General features: G+C 39.0%; 1 protein-coding gene across 4 annotated transcripts in view; it reads right to left on the reverse strand.

Annotated features, from left to right (window-relative positions):
• OPHN1 (oligophrenin 1) overlaps positions 1-18,971 on the reverse strand; it is a 613,395-nt gene that overhangs the window by 297,215 nt on the left and 297,209 nt on the right. For all 4 annotated transcript variants that reach the window (XM_044937016.2, XM_044937015.2, XM_025276610.3 and 1 more), the window contains 2 exons: positions 16,580-16,681; positions 5,420-5,530 (listed from right to left, as the gene is read on the reverse strand). In XM_044937016.2, coding sequence (XP_044792951.1) covers positions 5,420-5,530; positions 16,580-16,681 — 213 coding nt within the window. The remainder of the gene's footprint in view (positions 1-5,419; positions 5,531-16,579; positions 16,682-18,971) is intronic.

Raw genomic sequence — 18,971 nt, forward strand, 5'->3', positions numbered from 1 at the left:
TGAGACACTGAGGAAGGAGACTCAAATATTTATTGATAAAAACAATAAATAAAAATGGATAAATGATCATAATGAACAATATCATAATGCTAAAATATCCAAGGATGTTATTTTGAAAAACAATCTTTAAATTAGAAACATATTGGGGAGGGGGTGGGACATTACAGAAGACATAGAAATGATCAAGAAAATATATTTTTAATGTTTCAAATGTTCACTCCAATAAAAATCAAATATACACAACAACAAAATAAAAATTTTGTCTGTGAAATACAAGCATATTAAAAATCAATTCTCAATACTAGCAATAGTAAAGTGTAATGTGTGTGTGTGTGTTGTGTGTGTGTGTTGACTACTCAGTTGTGTCAGACTCTTTGCGACCACATAGACTGGAGACTGCTAGGCTCCTCTGTCCATGGGATTTCCCAGGCAAGAATATTGGAGTGAGTTGCCCTTCCGTTCTCCAGGGGATCTTCCTGATCCAGGGAAAAAACTCAGGTCTCCTGCATTGCAAGAGGACGCTTTACCATCTGAGCCACCAGGGAGTAAAGTGTAACAGGAAGTAGTAAAAACTGCTCTATTCTTTTTGAAGAAAGCTGAGCACCAAAAAATTGATGCTTTTGAACTGTGGTGTTGGAGAAGACTCTTGAGAGTCCCTTGGATTGCAAGGAGATCCAACCACTCCATCCTAAAGGAGATCAGTCCTGGGTGCTCATTGGAAGGACTGATGCTAAAGCTGAAACTCCAATACTTTGGCCATGTGATGTGAAGAGTTGACTCACTAGAAAAGACCCTGATGCTGGGAGGGATTGGGGGCAGGAGGAGAAGGGGATGACAGAGGATGAGATGGCTGGATGGCATCACTGACTCGATGGACATGAGTTTGGGTGAACTTTGGGAGTTGTTGATGGACAGGGAGGTCTGGCATGCTGCAATTCATGGGTTCGCAAAGAGTCAAACACAACTGGGCGACTGAACTGAACTGAACTGAACTGAATTCATTTTAGAAAGTAAACAACAAAGCACATATAAATATGCACTTACATACTATATGCATACAAACACATCTATATGTGTGTATTAATATATATGTTCAGTTCAGTGGCTCAGTCATGTCCGACTCTTTGCAATCCCATGGACTGCAGCACACCAGGCCTCCCTGTCCATCACCAACTCCCAGAGCTTACTCAAACTCATATCCATAGAGTCCGTGATGCCATCCAGCCATCTCATCCTCTGTAGTCCCCTTCTCCTCCTGCCCCCAATCCCTCCCAGCATCAGAGTCTCTTCCAATGAGTCAACACTTCGCATCAGGTGGCCAAAGTATTGGAGTTTCAGCTTTAGCATCAGTCCTTCCAATGAGCACCCAGGACTGATCTCCTTTAGGATGGACTGGTTGGATCTCCTTGCAGTCCAAGGGACTCTCAAGAATCTTCTCCAACACCACAGTTCAAAAGCATCAATTCTTCGGCGCTCAGCTTTTTTCACGGTCCAACTCTTACATCCATACATGACTACTGGAAAAAAAACATACCTTTGGATAGATCGACTTCTGTTGGCAAAGTAATGTCTCTGCTTTTTAATATGCTGTCTAGGTTGGTTATAGCTTTTCTTCCAAGGAGAAACTGTCTTTTAATTTCATGGCTGTAGTCACCATCTGCAGTGATTTTGGAGCCCAGAAAAATAAAGTCTCTCATTGTTTCCATTATTTCCCCATCTATTTGCCATAAAGCGATGAGACTGGATGTCATGGTCTTAGTTTTCTGAATGTTGAATTTTAAGCCAATTTTACTCTCCTCTTTCACGTTCATCAAGAGGCTCTTTAGTTCTTCACTTTCTGCCATAAGGGTGGTGTCATCTGCATCTGTGAGGATATTGATATTTCTCCCAGCAATCTTGATTCCAGCTTGTGCTTCATCAAGCCCAGCATTTTCCATGATTTATTCTGCATATAAGTTAAATAAGCAGGGTGACAATATACAGCCTTGACATACTCCTTTCCTGATTTGGAACCAGTCTGTTGTTCCAAGTCCAGTTCTAACTGTTGCTTCTTGACCTGCATACAGATCTCACAGGAGGCAGGTCAGGTGATCTGGTATTCCCATCTCTTGAAGACTTTTCCAGTTTCTTGTGATCCACACAGTCAAAGGCTTTGACAGAGTCAATAAAGCAGAAGTAGATGTTTTTCTGAAACTCTCTCACTTTTTTGATGATCCAACAGATGTTTGCAATTTGATCTCTGGTTCCTCTGCCTTTTCTAAATTCAGCTTGAACATCTGGAATTTCACGGTTCACATACTGTTGAAGTCTGGCTTTGAGAATTATGAGCATTACTTTGCTAGCGTGTGAGATGAGTGCAATTGTGTGGTAGTTTGAACATTCTTTGGCATTGGCTTTCTTTGGGATTGGAATGAAAATCGGACCTTTCCAGTCCTGTGGCCACTGCTGAGTTTTCCAAATTTGCCAAATATATATGTACATAACCACAAACTATGGGCTTCCCCGGTGGCTCAGATCATAAACAATCCGACTGCAATGTGGGATACCCAAGTTTGATGCCTTAGTAGGGAAGATCCCCTGGAGAAGGGAATGGCAACCCACTCCAGTATTCTTGACTGGAGAATCCCATGGACAGTGGAGCCTGGCGGGATATAGTCCATGAGGTCGCAAAGAGTCAGTCATGACTGAGAGACTAACACACACAAAAACACACAAACACAAACTAAATATATTGGGTTAGCCAAAAAATTTATTTGGATTTTTCTGTAAGATTTTATTATGGTAAAACTTGAACAAACCTTCTGGCTAACCCAATATACGTATATATACATAAACATAAAAACTACATACATACTTATGTACTATATACATGTGTGCTGCTGCTGCTGCTAAGTCACTTCAGTCATGTCCAACTCTGTGCGACCCCATAGACAGCAGCCCACCAGGCTCCCCTGTCCCTGGGATTCTCCAGGCAAGAACACTGGAGTGGGTTGCCATTTCCTTCTCCAATGCATGAAAGTGAAAAGTGAAAGTGAAGTCGCCGAGTCTTGTCTGACTCTTAGTGACCCCATGGACTGTGGCCCACCAGGCTCCTCGGTCCATGGGATTTTCCAGGTAAGAGTGCTGGAGTGGGATGTCATTGCCTTCTCCATATACACGTGTATATGTATATAGACGTGTATATGTATATATATAAAATATATATATATACATGGTGGTGGTGATGGTTTAGTAACTAATTCACGTCCGACTTTTGTGACCCATGGACTGTAGCCCACCAGTCTCCTCTGTCCATGGGATTTCCCAGGCAAGAATACTGGAGTGGATTGCCATTTCCTTCTCCAGGGGATCTTCCTGACCCAGGGATCCATCCCCAGTCTCCTGCACTGTAGGCAGATTCTTCACCGACTGAGCTACCAGGGAAGCCCTAAATATACATACATACATACAGTTATATATGTGTACTGTACAAACATACATATATAAATGCACATGAGTGTATGTACCACACACACAGTTATGTAGACATCCTTCCTTTTCCTTTTCAAATTTTCCCATCCCAGGAAATGACACCATCTCCTACTTATTTAGTCAATCAAGCCAAAAAGCAAATAATTCTGGTTTCTTTCACTCACATCTTAGTCTAATCAATCATTAAGCCCTGCCAATTTTACTTCCAAAATATATCTCTAATCCAATCATTCTTTTCTATTTCTACTACCACCACCCTAACCCAAAGCAAGATTTTCACTTGCCTAGACCACTGGGATAGGCTAACTCATTTCCTCATTTCCAACATTGTCTTCTTCCAAGCTTCTCCACACAACAAAATCAGCCCATGTCATATCCTATTTAATATACATCAGTGATTTGTTTACTACAGTTCAGACTAAACTAAAATCTAATCCCTTCACCATGCCTACAGGTCCTATGCCTTCTTATCAGATATTATTTCCTGCCACCCTCCTTTTCTTTCATCAGTGATACTCGCCATTCTTTACTAAATTAAGGACTTACTAAAACCATTAAGGACCTACTAACACCATTCTCACCATTCTTTACTAACTTAAGGACTATGTACATGTGTTTTTTTCTGTGCCTGGAAAGTTCTCTTCCCATTATTCACATTGCCTTATCTTTTCCTTCTTTAGATCTCATCTTATATGACACTTTCAGAGATCCCCCTTGACCATTTGACCTAAAGTAGCTGTCTGCTCCTGTTCTTTGTTTTAGCCATTACCATAACACAAACTGGAGAAGGAAATGGCAACCCACTCCAGTGTTCTTGCCTGGAGAATCCCAGGGATGGGGACCCTGGTGGGCTGCCATCTAAGGGGTCACACAGAGTCGAACACGACTGAAGTGATATAGCAGCAGCAACAGCAGCATAACACAAATTATTTTATTTATGTGTATCCTTTCCACCCCATGAAAGTGTAGTCTTCACAAAGACAGAAACTGAGTCTTTTTCACTGTACAATACCCAGTTGTTTAGCACAGTGCCTGCATATAACAGAGGCTCAATAAATGCTTATTGGATAAATGAATAAATATTTGTTTGCAAATGTACCTATACATTTTTACATATAAATTTGTACATATACAGATACATACAGCTGTGATCACAGATAACATGTACACAGATATACATGCTTATGTATAATATGTGTACACACACATGCACATGTGTACACACACCCACACCAACAAGTACATAGACACAATAGATAGACAAAAGAATATAACAGACACACAGAATTTAGGGGGTAAACACCACAATATTAACAGTGATCATCTCTAAATGGGGGATATGTTGTATTTGTTTTACATATATTAAAATTTTTTTCTAGCTTTTTCTGCAACTTTTTTTACATTGTTTTTATAATAAAAAAGAAAGTTGCTAAAAATCAAAATGCTTATCAAACCACAGTACATCATCTTCTATAATATATTAAGGATAATTAATTAGAAAAATATTCAAAGGATAGAAGTAAAAATAGAATGGGAAGTCATTGAATGCAAGAAACATGCATTCTTAGAACAGTGTCTGGGATATGATGGGTATTTTCAGAAACCTTATGAAAGTGTAAGAGGAAGGAAGGGAGGAGAACAAGGTAAAATGAAGGGTGACAGAAAAAGCAAGGAACAGGAGAAAGGAGAGGAGGAAAAGAAATATAAAGAAAAATCATAGCTATAGAAAAAATTGGAGGAGGAAGGAAGGTGGGGAAGAGTGAGGACAAGTGAGAGAACATTGGTTAGAGAGCAAGAATAACACAACCCAGTGTGTCTATTTCTTTGACATTCATTATTAAGAATTGACTATATTCATATTCTTCAAGACTCCAATTTTATAATCAAAGTTCTCTACATTTACTTGACATTTGGTAAATATTTTAGACCATTCATCATTAGAACTTACTGGCTCCACAATATTGAACTTCTTAGACTCTTGAACTTCCTGTATTTGATAAACATAATCGAGGGACGACTCAAAGAAATTGTGCCTTTCCTTGTCCACCTGGAGGTCTGCCTAAAGAAGAAGGGTAATAAATGTCACGTATTGGCATAGTCATTCGTGCAAGTCAGTGTTTATGGATTCAACAGAGTGCTAGGGCTGGAAGAGAATTATGCGACCAAGCAGTGATATTATCCCTTTATTTTACAAATAGGGAACATGAAGCCAAGATAGAAAAAGTGACTGATGCACGATATCCGGTTTCTGGCCTAACAAATAAGAGGCTTGGAAGTTATTGTGCTCATCCTCATACAAGGAAAAGCTAAACTGTGAATCAACTACTCTTCTTAGAACCAACAGACCACTGAAATCAAAGGAAAAACAACTGTCTCAAAAATTGGATAGATAGTTGAATATAGAGAATCCGAAATTATCAGAGCAGAAGCCCAGAAACAGAAGCCTGTTGCTGCAACAAGCGTCAGACTTTAAGATCTCTTAAAAAACCAATACAATATTGTAAAGTAAAATAAATAAATTAATTAATTTTAAAAAAATCCAAAGACAATAGGGAAGACAAAACACAAAGATACCAGAGGAGATTTTCACTTCTAGCAAGAGCAGTTATAGAAAATTAAGCACAGTCTAAATCCTAGTCAGATAAGCATCAAATCAGATCAGATCAGATCAGTCGCTCAGTCCTGTCTGACTCTTTGCGACCCCATGAATCACAGCACGCCAGGCCTCCCTGTCCATCACCAACTCCTGGAGTTCACTGAGACTCACATCCATTGAGTCAGTGATGCCATCCAGCCATCTCATCCTCTGTCGTCCCCTTCTCCTCCTGCCCCCAATCCCTCCCAGCATCAGAGTCTTTTTCAATGAGTCAACTCTGCGCATGAGGTGGCTAAAGTACTGTAGTTTCAGCTTTAGCATCATTCCTTCCAAAGAAATCCCAGGGCTGATCTCCTTCAGAATGGACTGGCTGGATCTCCTTGCAGTCCAAGGGACTCTCAAGAGTCTTCTCCAACACCACAGTTCAAAAGCATCAATTCCTTGGTGCTCAGCCTTCTTCACAGTCCAACTCTCACATCCATACATGACCACAGGAAAAACCATAGCCTTGACTAGACGGACCTTTGTTGGCAAAGTAATGTCTCTGCTTTTGAATATGCTATCTAGGTTGGTCATAACTTTCTTCCAAGGAGTAAGCATCTTTTAATTTCATGGCTGCAGTCACCATCTGCAGTGATTTTGGAGCCCAGAAAAATAAAGTCTGACACTGTTTCCACTGTTTCCCCGTCTATTTCCCATGAAGTGATGGGACCGGATGCCATGATCTTCGTTTTCTGAATGTTGAGCTTTAAGCCAACTCTTTCACTCTCCACTTTCACTTTCATCAAGAGGCTTTTTAGTTCCTCTTCACTTTCTGCCATAAAGCATAAAACCACATAATAACATCCTTTTATCTCTGTTCCTTTTACCCAGGGCATCATGTTCATCATTCAACAAAATGTTACAAAGTGTACAAAAAAGTGAAATACACCAACAAACACAGTCTAAAGAACCAGCATCAGTTCAGTTCAGCTCAGTTGCTCAGTCATGTCTAACTTTTTGCTACCGCATGGACTGCAGCACACCAGGCCTCCTTGTCCATCACCAACTCCCAGAATTTACCCCAACTCATATCCATTGAGTCAGTGATGCCATCCAACCACCTCATCCTCTGTAGTCCCCTTCTCTTCTCACCTTCAATCTTTCCCAGCATCAGGGTCTTTTCAAATTAGTCAGCCCTTCACATCAGGTGGCCAAAGTATTGGAGTTTCAGCTTCAACATCAGTCCTACCAATGAACACTCAGGACTGATCTCCTTTAGGATGGACTGGTTGGATCTCTTGGCAATCCAAGGGACTCTCAAGAGTATTCTCCAACACCACAGTTCAAAACCATCAATTCTTCAACACTCAGCTTTCTTCACAGTCCAACTCTCACATCCATACATGACTACTGGAAAAACCATAGCCTTGACTAGGCGGACCTTTGCTGGCAAAGTAATGTGAGACTCTGATAGTTCTGTGGAGCTCACACAATCTGACTTTACTCACATGGAACACTTCTAAGAAAAAAGAACACTTCTAAGACATTGGCAAAGAAATGCTATTCTTTGGAACTCTGTATTCAGATGGGTATATCTTTCCTTTTCTCCTTTGCTTTTTGAATCTCTTCTTTTCTCAACTATTTGTAAGGCCTCCTCAGACAACCATTTTGCTCTTTTGTATTTCTTTTTCTTGGGGATGGTTTTGATCACCACCTCCTATACAATGTTATGAACCTCCATTCATAGTTCTTAGGGTACTCTCTCTATCAGATCTAATCCCTTGAATCTATTTGTAACTTCCACTGTATAATAATAAGGCATTTGATCTAGGTCATACCTGAATGGTCTAGTGGTTTTCCCTACTTTCTTCAATTTAAGTCTGAATTTTACAATACGGAGTTCATGATCTGAGTCACAGTCAGCTCCAGGTCTTTTTTCTGACTGACTAGAATTTCTCCATCTTCAGCTGCAAAGAATATAATGAATCTAATTTTGGTATTGACCATCTGGTGAGGTTCATGTTTAGAGTCATCTGTTGTTTTGTTGGAAGAGGGTGTTTGCTATGACCAATGTGTTCTCTTGGCAAAACTCTGTTAGCTTTGCCCTGCTTCATTTTGTACTCCAAGGTCCAAGTTTCCTGTTCCTGCAGGTATCTCTTGACTTCCTACATTTGCATTCCAGTCCCCTATGATGAGAAGGACATCTTTTTTTGTTGTTAGTTCTAGAATGTGTGGCAGTTCTTCATAGAACTGCTCTACTTCAGCTTCTTTGGCATTAGTGGTTAGGGCATACATTTGATTACTGTGATGTATGGTTTGCCTTGAAAGCAAACTGAGATCTTTCTATCGTTTTTGAGATTGCACCCAAGTACTGCATTTTGGACTCTTTTGTTGACTGTGAGGGCTACTCCATTTCTTCTAAGGGATTTTTGCCCACAATATAATAAAATGGTCATCTAAATTAAATGGACCATTCCCATCCATTTTAGTTCACTGATTCCTAAAATATCAATGTTCACTCTTGCCTTCTCCTGTTTGAACACTTCCCATTTACCTTGATTCACTGACCTAGCATCCAAGGCTCTTATGCAATGTTGTTCTTTACAACATAGGACTTTACTTTCACCACCAGACACATGCACAACTGGGCACTGTTTCTGCTTCGGCTCAGCCTCTTCATTCCTTCTGGAGCTATTTCTCTGCTCTTCTCCAGTAGCATACTGGGCACCTACCAACTTGGGGAGTTCATCTTTCATTGTCACATCTTTTTGCCTTTTCATACTATTCATGGGGTCCTCACAGCAAGAATGCTGAAGTGATTTGCCATTCCCTTCTCCAGTCCAACATGTTTTATCAGAACTCTCCACCATATCCCATCTGTCTTGGGTGGCCCTACACAGCATTGCTCATAGTTTCATTGAGTTAGACAAGGTTGTGATCCATATGATCAGTTTGTTTAGTTTTCTGTGATTGTAGACCTAGTGCAGAACCTAAAATAAAAAACTTACTGTTGGAAAACCTCATAGAAAAAAGAATATCTATTCCTGACCTATCAAATGCAATGCTAGTTATCTTTTTAAATTTTTCAAATTGAGGAATAATTACTTTACAATATTGATTTGCTTTCTGCCAAACATCAACATGAATTAGTCATACGTATACATATGTCCCTGTACTCTTGAACTTCCTTCCCACCTCCCACCCTTTCCACCCCTCTAGGTTGTTACAGACCCCTAGTTTGAGTTCCCTGAGTCATACAGGAAATTGCCAATGGCTATCCATTTTACAAGTCATAGCATAGATGCTTTCATGCTACTGTGTCCATTTGTCTTACCCTCTCTTTCCTCCCCTCCACCATGTCCATACATCCATCACTATATCTGTGTCTTCATTTCTGCCCTGCAAATAGGTTCATCAGTACCATCTCTCTAGATTCAATATATATATATATATATATATATATATGTATATATATATATACACATACATATATGTGTATATATATATACATATATATATGTGTGTGTGTGTGTAATATATATTTGTTTTTGTCTTTCTGACTTAATCCACTCTGTATAATAGGCTCTAGGTTCATCCACCTGATTAGAACTGACTCAAACACATTCCTGTTTATGGCTGAGTAATATTCCATTGTATATATGTACCACAGCTTCTTTATCCACTCATCTGTCAATGGACATTTAGGTTGCTTCCATGTCTCAGCTAGTGTAAATAGTGCTGCAGTGAACACTGGGGTACATGTGTCTTTTTCAATTTTGGTTTCCTCATGGTATATGCCTAGAAGTGGTATCGCTGGGTCATATGGTAGTTTTATTACTAGTTTTATAAGGAATCTCCATACTGTCCTCCATAGTGTCTGTATCAATTTACATTCCCACCAACAGTGCAAAACCATTCCCTTTTCTCTACATCCTCCCCAGCACTGGTTTGTGGATTTTTTGATGGTAGGCATTCTGTGTATTGATCTTGTATCCTGTGATACTGAATTTGCTGATTAGCTCTAATAATTTTGTTATAGTATCTTTAGGATTTTCTACATACAATATCATGTCATCTGCAAATAGAGTTTCATTTCTTCCTTTCCAATCTCAGTCACCTTTCCAATCTGGATTCCCTTTATTTCTCATTCTTCTCTGATTGCCATAGTTGAGAATTCCAAAACTATGTTAAATAATAGTGGCGAGAGGAGGCAGGCTTGTCTTGCTCCTGATCTTAGAGGGAATGCTTTCAGTTTTTCAACATTGAGAATAATGTTTGCTGTAGGTTTGCTGTATATGACCTTTATTATGTAAAGTTCCTTTTATGTCCAATTTTTGAAGTTTTATCATAAATGGGTATTGAATTCTGTCAAAATTTTTCTGCATCTATTGAGATTTTCATATGGATTTTATCTCTTTATTTATTAACATGATGTCTCCCATTGATTGACTTGTGTGTATTAAAGAATCCATGCATAACTGGGATAAACCTGACTTGATCATGGTGTATGATATTTTAATCTTTTGTTGAATTCTGTTTGCTAGAATTTTGTTGAGGGTGTTTGCATCTATGTTCATCTGTGATATTGGCCTGTAATTTTCTTTTTTTGTGTGATGTCTTTGTCTGGTTTTCATATCAGGGTGATGGTGACCTCACAGAATGTATTCGCAAGTATTCCTTTCTCTGCAATTTTTTGGAAGAGTTTCAGAAGAATAGGCATTAGCTCTTCTCTAAATGTTTGACAGAATTCTGTGAAGCCATTTGGCCCTGGGTTTCTGTTTTTTGGGGAGACATTTTATCACAGTTTCAATTTCAGTGTTTGTGATTGGTTTATTCATAATTTCTATTTCTTCCTGGTTCAATCTTGGAAGGCTGAACTTTTCAAAGAATCTATCCATTTCCTCCAGTTTGTCCATATTTGGCATATAGTTGCTCTTAATTATCTCTTATGATCCTTTGTATTTCTGCATTTTCCTGTTCTAACCTCTCCATTTTCATTCCTAATTTTGTTCATTTGATTTTTCTCCCTTTTTTTCTTGATGAGTCTGGACAATGGTTTTTTCCAATATTGTTTCTGTTCTCAGAGAACCAGCTTTTAGTTTTATTAATCTTTACTATTGTTTCCTTCATTTCTTTTCGCTCTGATATTATGATTTCTTCCCTTCTACTAACTTTGGTATTTTGTGTTATTCTTTTTCCAGCTGTTATTTAAGTGTAAAGTTAATTTGTCTATTCAATGTTTTTCTTATTTTTTTGAGGTAAGATTGCATTGCTATAAACTTCCTTCTTAGAACTGCTTTTGCTGCATATCACAGGCTTTGGGTTGTCATATTTTTGCTGTCATTTTTTACCTAGGCATATTTTAACTTCCCTTCTTCCTTCAATAACCTATTCATTACTTAGAAATGTATTGTTTAATCTCTATGTGTGTGCTTTCACAGTCTTTTTTCTTCTGTAACTGATATCTAGTCTCACAGTGTTATGGTCAGGAAAGATGCTTGATATGATTCCAATTTTCTTCAGTTCACTTAGGCTTGATTTGTGATCCAAGATGTGGTCTATACTGGAGAATGTTCCATGTTCACTTGAGAAGAAAGTGTATTCTCCTGCATTTGGATGGAATGTCCTGAATATATCAATTAGGTCCATTTTGTCTAAAATTTCAATTAAGGTTTGTGTTTCCTTTTCAATTTTCTTATTTGATGATATGTCCTATGGTGTAAGTGGGATGTTACAGTCGCCTACTATTATTGTGTTACTGTAAATTTCCTCTTGTATGTCTGTTAGAGTTTGCCTTATGTATTGAGGTGTTCCAATGTTGGGTGCATAAATATTTAAAATTTTTATGTCTTCTTGGATTAATCCCTTGATCATTATATATTGTCCTTTTTTATCTCTTGTAATATTTTTTATTTTAAAGTCTGTTTTGTCTGATTTGAGAATTGACACCCTGGCTTTCTTTTGATTTCTATTTGCATAGAATATCTTTTTTCCATCCTCTTACTTTCAGTCTTTATGTGTCGCTAGATCTTAAAGTGGGTTTCTTGTAGACATCATATATATGGGTCTTGTTTTTGTATCCATTCAGCCAGTCTGAGTTTATTAGTTGTGGTGTTTAATTCATTTACATTTAAAGTAATTATTTTTATATATGTTCCTACTGCCATTTTCATAATTATTTTGGTTTGTTTTTGTAGGTCTCTTCTTTCTCTTGTGTTTCTTGCCTATCAGTTCAGTACAGTCGCTCAGTCGTGTCTGACTCTTTGCGACCCCATGAATCACAGCACACCAGGCCTCCCTGTTCATCACCAACTCCTGGAGTTCACTCAGACTCATGTCCATCGAGTCAGTGATACCATCCAGCCATCTCATCCTCTGTCGTCCCCTTCTCCTCCTGCCTCCAACCCCTCCCAGTGTCAGAGTCTTTTCCAATGAGTTAACTCTTCGCATGAGGTGGCCAAAGTACTGCAGTTTCAGCTTTAGCATCATTCCTTCCAAAGAACACCCAGGGGTTATGTCCTTCAGAATGGACTGGTTGGATCTCCTTGCAGTCCAAGGGACTCTCAAGAGTCTTCTCCAACACCACAGTTCAAAAGCATCAATTCTTCAGTGGTCAGCTTTCTTTATGGTCCAACTCTCACATCCATACATGACCACTGGAAAAACCATAGCCTATAGTAATGCCTTTAACATTTGTTGTAAAGCTGGTTTGGTGGTGCTAAACTCACTTAAATTTTGCTTGTCTGTAACACTTTTGTTTTCTTTATCAGTTTTGAATAAGATCCTTGCCAGGTAGTGCAATCTTGGTTATGGATTTTTTTTTTTCTTTCAGTACTTTAAATATATCCTGCCATTTCCTTCTGGCCTGCAGAGTTTCTGCTGAAAGATCAGCTGTTAATCATATGGGTTTCCCCTTGTACATTACTTGTTCCTTTCCCCTTGCTGCTTTTAATTTTTTTTCTTTGTATTTACTATTTGTTAGTTTGATTAGTATGTGTCTTGACATGTTTCTCCTTGCATTTATCCTGTATGGAACTCTCTGCGCTTCTTGGACTTGATTGACTATTTTCTTTCCCATATTGGGTAAGTTTTTTTTAACCATAACCTTTTCAAAAATTTTCTCAGACCCCTTATTTTTCTCTTCTTTATCTGAGACCACTATAATTAGAATGTTGGTACATTTAACATTGTCCCAGATGTCTCTGAGGTTATCCTTAATTATTTTGATTCCATTCCTTTATTCTGCTCTTTAGCAGTTATTTCCACCATTCTATCTTCCAGCTCACTTATCTGTTCTGCCTCAGTTATTCCACTATTGATTACTTCCAGAGTACTTTTAATTTCAGTAATTGTGCTATTCATCTGTTTATTTCCTCTAGGTCCTTGTTAAGTGTGTTAATTTATTCTTGCATTTTCTCCATTCTATTTTTGAGGCCTTGGTACATCTTTAATATCATTACTTTGAATTCTTTTTCAGGTAGTTTGCCTATTTCCTCTTCATTTGTTTGGTCTTGTGAAATTCTACCTTGTTCCTTCATTTGTGCTGTATTTCTCTGTCTTTTCATTTTTTTCTCACTTAATGTGTTTGAGGTCTTCTTTTCCAAGGCTTTATGGTTGTATTTCTTCTTCCTTTTGGGTTCTGCCCTCAATAGTTAATGTTGGTCTAGTGGTTTGTGTTGCCTTCGTGTTGTGGGTGACTTGTGCCTGCATTTTCTCCCCCTCTGATAGGCAGGGTTGTGTGAGGTGGTATATTTTGGAGTGTCTGAGGGAATCCTGTCTGCTGATGACTGTTTTTGTGTTTTTGTCTTGTTTGTTGCTTGGGTGAGGCATCCTGCACTGGTTGCCGTCGGCAGCTGTGTGATTCTAGGTTTTGTATACAGGTGTAGGCCTTCATGGACTTTCTCACTAATTAATACTCCCTGGGATTAGGAGTTCTCTGGCACTCTGAGGTCCTGGATTCAGTACTCCCACTCCAAAGTCTCAGGCCCAATCCCTGGTCAGGGGACTGAGATTCCTCAAGTTGTTTGTTATGGCATTAAATGGGATTAAAACAAACACACAGAGATGAATAACAAAACACTGAAAGAAACAAAAGACAAACCCAGACAAATGGTAAATACAAATCAAACAGATAATTACAAAAACAGTGGAACATATACACATACACATACTTAACACATACACAAACATAACAAAAATATTCCAAAGAAATGAAAGTACAAGAGACTGACTTGGCAAGCAAAGGAAACCAAAAATGATATTAACCAATTGAAAACAGAGCCAATTAAAACTTAAACTGGAAAACAGAATCAAAGCAGAGTGCCAATTGGGGAATAAAGCAAAGAAAACAAAACAAATTAACAAACACGGTGAAAAAAGAATAAAATAAGGGGGAAAAAAATAAAAAGAAAAGGAAGAAAAAAGAAAAATGAGGTTAAATAGAAGTATGTAAAAATTATTTAATTATATTAAACAACTGCAGCAGGAAAAGAATAATTTTTTAAAAACAGTCAAACAGAAGAAAAACAAAAAATTCAAAAAGGAAAAAAAAAAATCCACAGCACCACAGAAGGCCAGTGCAGAGGTAGAAGTATATAATGGAAATAAAGATTGTGATTTTTAAAAAAAGAAAAAAGTCTCAAGGTCATTATTCTTAGTTGTGGAGTCAGTCGCCCATGAATGAGGTTGGACCAGTGCCATGTAAAGGTTTTCTGGTTGGGGGGACTTGTGCCTGTGTTCTGGTTGATGGAACTGGATCTCATCTCTCTGATGGGTAGCACCATGACCAGTAGGTTTTGGGGTGTCTATGGGTTCAGTGTCGCTTTGGGCAGCCTGTCTGCTAGTGTGTAATGTTTTGTTTCTGTTTTCTTGAAGGATTAGCATGGGGTGGGTATTGGTGTTTGCTGTCCTTTGGATGGGCTTGGCTTTGGTGTTGAGATGGAGGCCTTTCAGGGTCTCTTATCTATTAATGTTCCCTAGGGTCAGGTATACTCTAGTGGTTCAAAGCCTTGGGCTTGCGTCTCTACCTCAGGGGTTCAGGCTCGTTGCCTATTGAAGCTCCAAGACCTTACAAGCCACACAATGCAAAAGACAAGTTCCCTATACTAGTGGTAAAGGCAACACTCAGCAGCCCAGAATACTCAGTGAAACCTACACCAAAGTCTTCTAATACTTCCAGGAAGGTCTCTGAAACTTGTGGGCAGCATGGAGTCAGTCTCACATCTGGCCTCAATTCAGTTCATAGTAGCTCCTAAAGTTCACAGTTTCTCCTAGAGTCCACAGTCTGTTCCCCACCTGGACACAAGAGAGTGAAAGCTGAGGCTCATTAATGCTCACTTGCTCTCTTGGGCTGGGGAGAGAGGAGGATATGGCAGCCACATATGAGTTGTACAGGGGAATGCCTATGAAAGTAGTAAGCTGTTGGATGCTGTTACAGTCTAAGGCAGCTTGTGAATTTTCCCAGAGAAAACTGGGGTCTAGGGACCCCAGTTCATGGGTCTCTAGAAAGAGCCAAGCTGTTAAAGCTCCCTGCAAGGTGTGGGCAGTAACCTGTGCCTGCTCATGGCCTGGTGCGAGCTGCAACCTCTGGGACTGGCAATGTATCAGCAGTGTTTTGTCTGTTGCTTCCAGAACCTTTCCTGGCTTTGGCAGTGGCAGGCATGTCTAATTCCACAACCTTGTCAAAGTAGCACTCTAAGCACACATCATCAAGACCACCAGCCCCCTTCCTCTCCCTGGGATCTTCATTGGAGCCTTGACTCCCTGCACGGCCACTCCCCCATTCCAGGTTGGGGCTTGTAAGCTGCTTATGGGCTGAGAAGTGCTGTTAGGCAGCTTTCTCAGTATTTTGCCTTCTGAGTCGCTGCTGTTGCACAGCACTCTGAAGTTTCACAGCTCCCCCCTTGGTCCCGCCTGTGAGGGGCTTTATAAGTGCTTAGAAACTTTTCCTCATTCATGACTCCCTACCTCTCTTGGGACACAAGCTCCCGCCCTGAAGTCCTTTGTCTTTGTGTGTGTGTGTGTGTTTATCCTTTGTCCTACCTCATTCTAAGGAGATTTGCTTGCTTTTTTGGAGGTTTGGAGTCTTCTGCTGTCATTTAGAAGCTGTTCTGTAGGACTTGTTCCATATTCTGATGAATTTTTTATGTATTTGTGGGAGGCAGGTGATCTCCCCATCTTACTCCTTCACCATCTTCTTCTGTCCTACAATGCTAGTTTAACTCTATAACCTCATCTGGAATCACAAACTTAGAACTGGAAGGGATCTGTGAGTAGTACCGCACTTCCTTTGACAGAGAAACTGAGGCCAGGAAAGAAATATCTTATCCAAAGTCACACTGTGAGTTTGTGGAGGAGCTGACTTAAGAACTCAGGAGTCCTGAGACCCTGGCCATAGTTGAATCTGCAAGCACAACCATTATACATGGTTCTCTGCTGAGGCAGAGTAAGAGAAAACCCTTGCAATAGGAAGCTGCCATGTACCAAGGCATACCTGGTAATAGAAGGCAGGGACAGGCTTTTTGAACATACCTCTTGTAACTGAGATTCTTTCTTTTTGGAAGACAGATGTAAGTGCCGATCCAGCAAGGAATAAAACCTCTCTCCATCCTTTTCAAATTTCTTTTTCCGCTCCTAGAGGTGGGAGAGAAGGTAAAGAGTAAGATGTCTGTGATTTTAATTTAATCTGCTCAGAAATAAGAATGAACAACACAGTGTCAAAAAAGCAAGTCAGGATTTTGTCTCAGCAGTTTCAGCTTCTTCAAATATAACCTTGAACAACTTCACCTATGCAAAGGGTAGTTCCTATTGGTATAGCTAAAGGCTCTGGGAGCTAATGCTCAGACAATGGCACTTAAAACTCACCTGTATACCAGTTAATTTTTTTTTCTCCTCAATATTTTTCACATGTATAAACTACATTAATTTTTGAAAAGAAGAAGGAACACAATAGTCAACAGTGAATATGCCTTTCAAATGTTAATCTATAATGCATTTAGACAGTCCAATAAAAAGTAAATCATTCCCAAGAAAATTGGAATCTAAGACTGACTCTGTAAATTATAAGTTCTTTGATACTGCTTAAGCATTTCAGTACTACATATTAAAAGATGATGTTAAAGATATGGAAAAATCCTGCAAGGCTTAACTGAAAATCAGGAGTTGAAAAGCCTTATGAGGGATGGAAGACTCACTCGTTATTTGTGTTAAGCTCTCTGCCTCTCAGCACAACAATTAATAGAAACCACACAGTCTCCAAAGGAGCACTAAGAATGCTAGCTTGTCACAGACTAATGCTGACATCCTGCAATCCTCTCAGCACCACACTGGTAAATTCATGTAAAAAGCTTGCGTTGTCACATAGGAAATCTAAACTCACTGAGTACCTATAGCATGCCAAGTATTAGATGAGGCAAAGCAAGTGACACACAGGAAAAAAATATACCTCACCCATGGTTTATTTCTAGAGGCAATCTATTGCTGGGCAGAAAGCCAGGACAAAACTGAGTGACCTCTTATCTGTAAAGAATGTGCTTTTTACATAAACTCAAAATGAATTAAAGACCTAAATGTAAGACCAGAAACTATAAAACTCTTAGAGGAAAATATAGGCAGAACACTCGATAACATAAATCAAAGCAAGATCCTCTATGATCTGCCTCCTAGAGTAATGGAAATAAAAACAAAAGTAAACAAGTGGGACCTGATTAAACTTAAAAGCTTTTGCCTAGCAAAGGAAACTAAAAGCAAGGTAAATAGACAACCCTTAGAATGGGAGAAAATCAATAAAACAACTGACAAAGGATTAATTTTCAAAATATACAAGCAACTCATACAACTCAATACCAGAAAAACAAACAACCCAATCAAAAAGTGGGAAAAAGACCTAAACGGACTTTTCTCCAAAGAAGACAGACAGAAGGCTAGAAAACACATGAAAAGATGTTTAACATTGCTCATTATTAGAGAAATGCAAATCAAAACTATAATTAGATATCATCTCACACCAGCCAGAATGGCCATCATCAAAAAGTCTACAAACAATAAATGCTGGAGAGGGTGTGGAGAAAAAGGAACGCTCTTACACTGTTGGTGGGAATGTAAATTGATACAGCCACTATGGAAGATGGTATGGAGATTCCTTAAAAAACTAGGAATAAAACCACCATATGACCCAGCAATCCCACTCCTAGGCATATACCCTGAGGAAATCAAAACTGAAAGAGACACATGTATTCCATTGTTCATTGCAGTACTATTTACAATAGCTAGAACATGGAAGCAATCTCGGTGTCCATTGACAGACAAATGGATAAAGAAGTCGTGGTATATATATATATATATATACACACACACACAATGGAATATTACTCATCCATAAAAAGGAACACATTTGGGCCAGTTTTGATGAGGTAGATGAACCTAGAACCTAGAACACAGTGAAGTGAGTCAGAAAGAAAAAGATAAACACTGTATTCTAACACATATATACAGAATCTAGAAAAAATGGTACTGAACAACTTACTTACAGGGCAGCAATGGAGAAACAGACAGAGAGAATAGACTTATGGACATTGGGAGAGGGCAGAGAGGGTGAGATGTATGGAAAGAATACCATGGAAACTTACATTACCATATGTAAAATAGATAGCCAATGGGAATTTGCTGTATGGCTCAGGAAACTCAAACAGGGGCTCTGTATCAACCTAGAGGGGTGGGATGGGGAGGGAGATGGGAGGGAGGTTCAAAAGGAAGGGGATATATGTATACCTACGGCTCATTCATGTTGAGGTTTGACAGAAAACAGCAAAATTCCATAAAGAAATTATTCTTCAATAAAAAATGAATTAATTAAAAAAAATACTAGGAATGAAACCACCATATGACCCAGCAATTCCACTCCTAGACATATACCCTGAGAAAA

The sequence above is a fragment of the Bubalus bubalis genome, chromosome X (assembly GCF_019923935.1).
Source record: "Bubalus bubalis isolate 160015118507 breed Murrah chromosome X, NDDB_SH_1, whole genome shotgun sequence".
Classification (NCBI taxonomy): domain Eukaryota; kingdom Metazoa; phylum Chordata; class Mammalia; order Artiodactyla; family Bovidae; genus Bubalus; species Bubalus bubalis.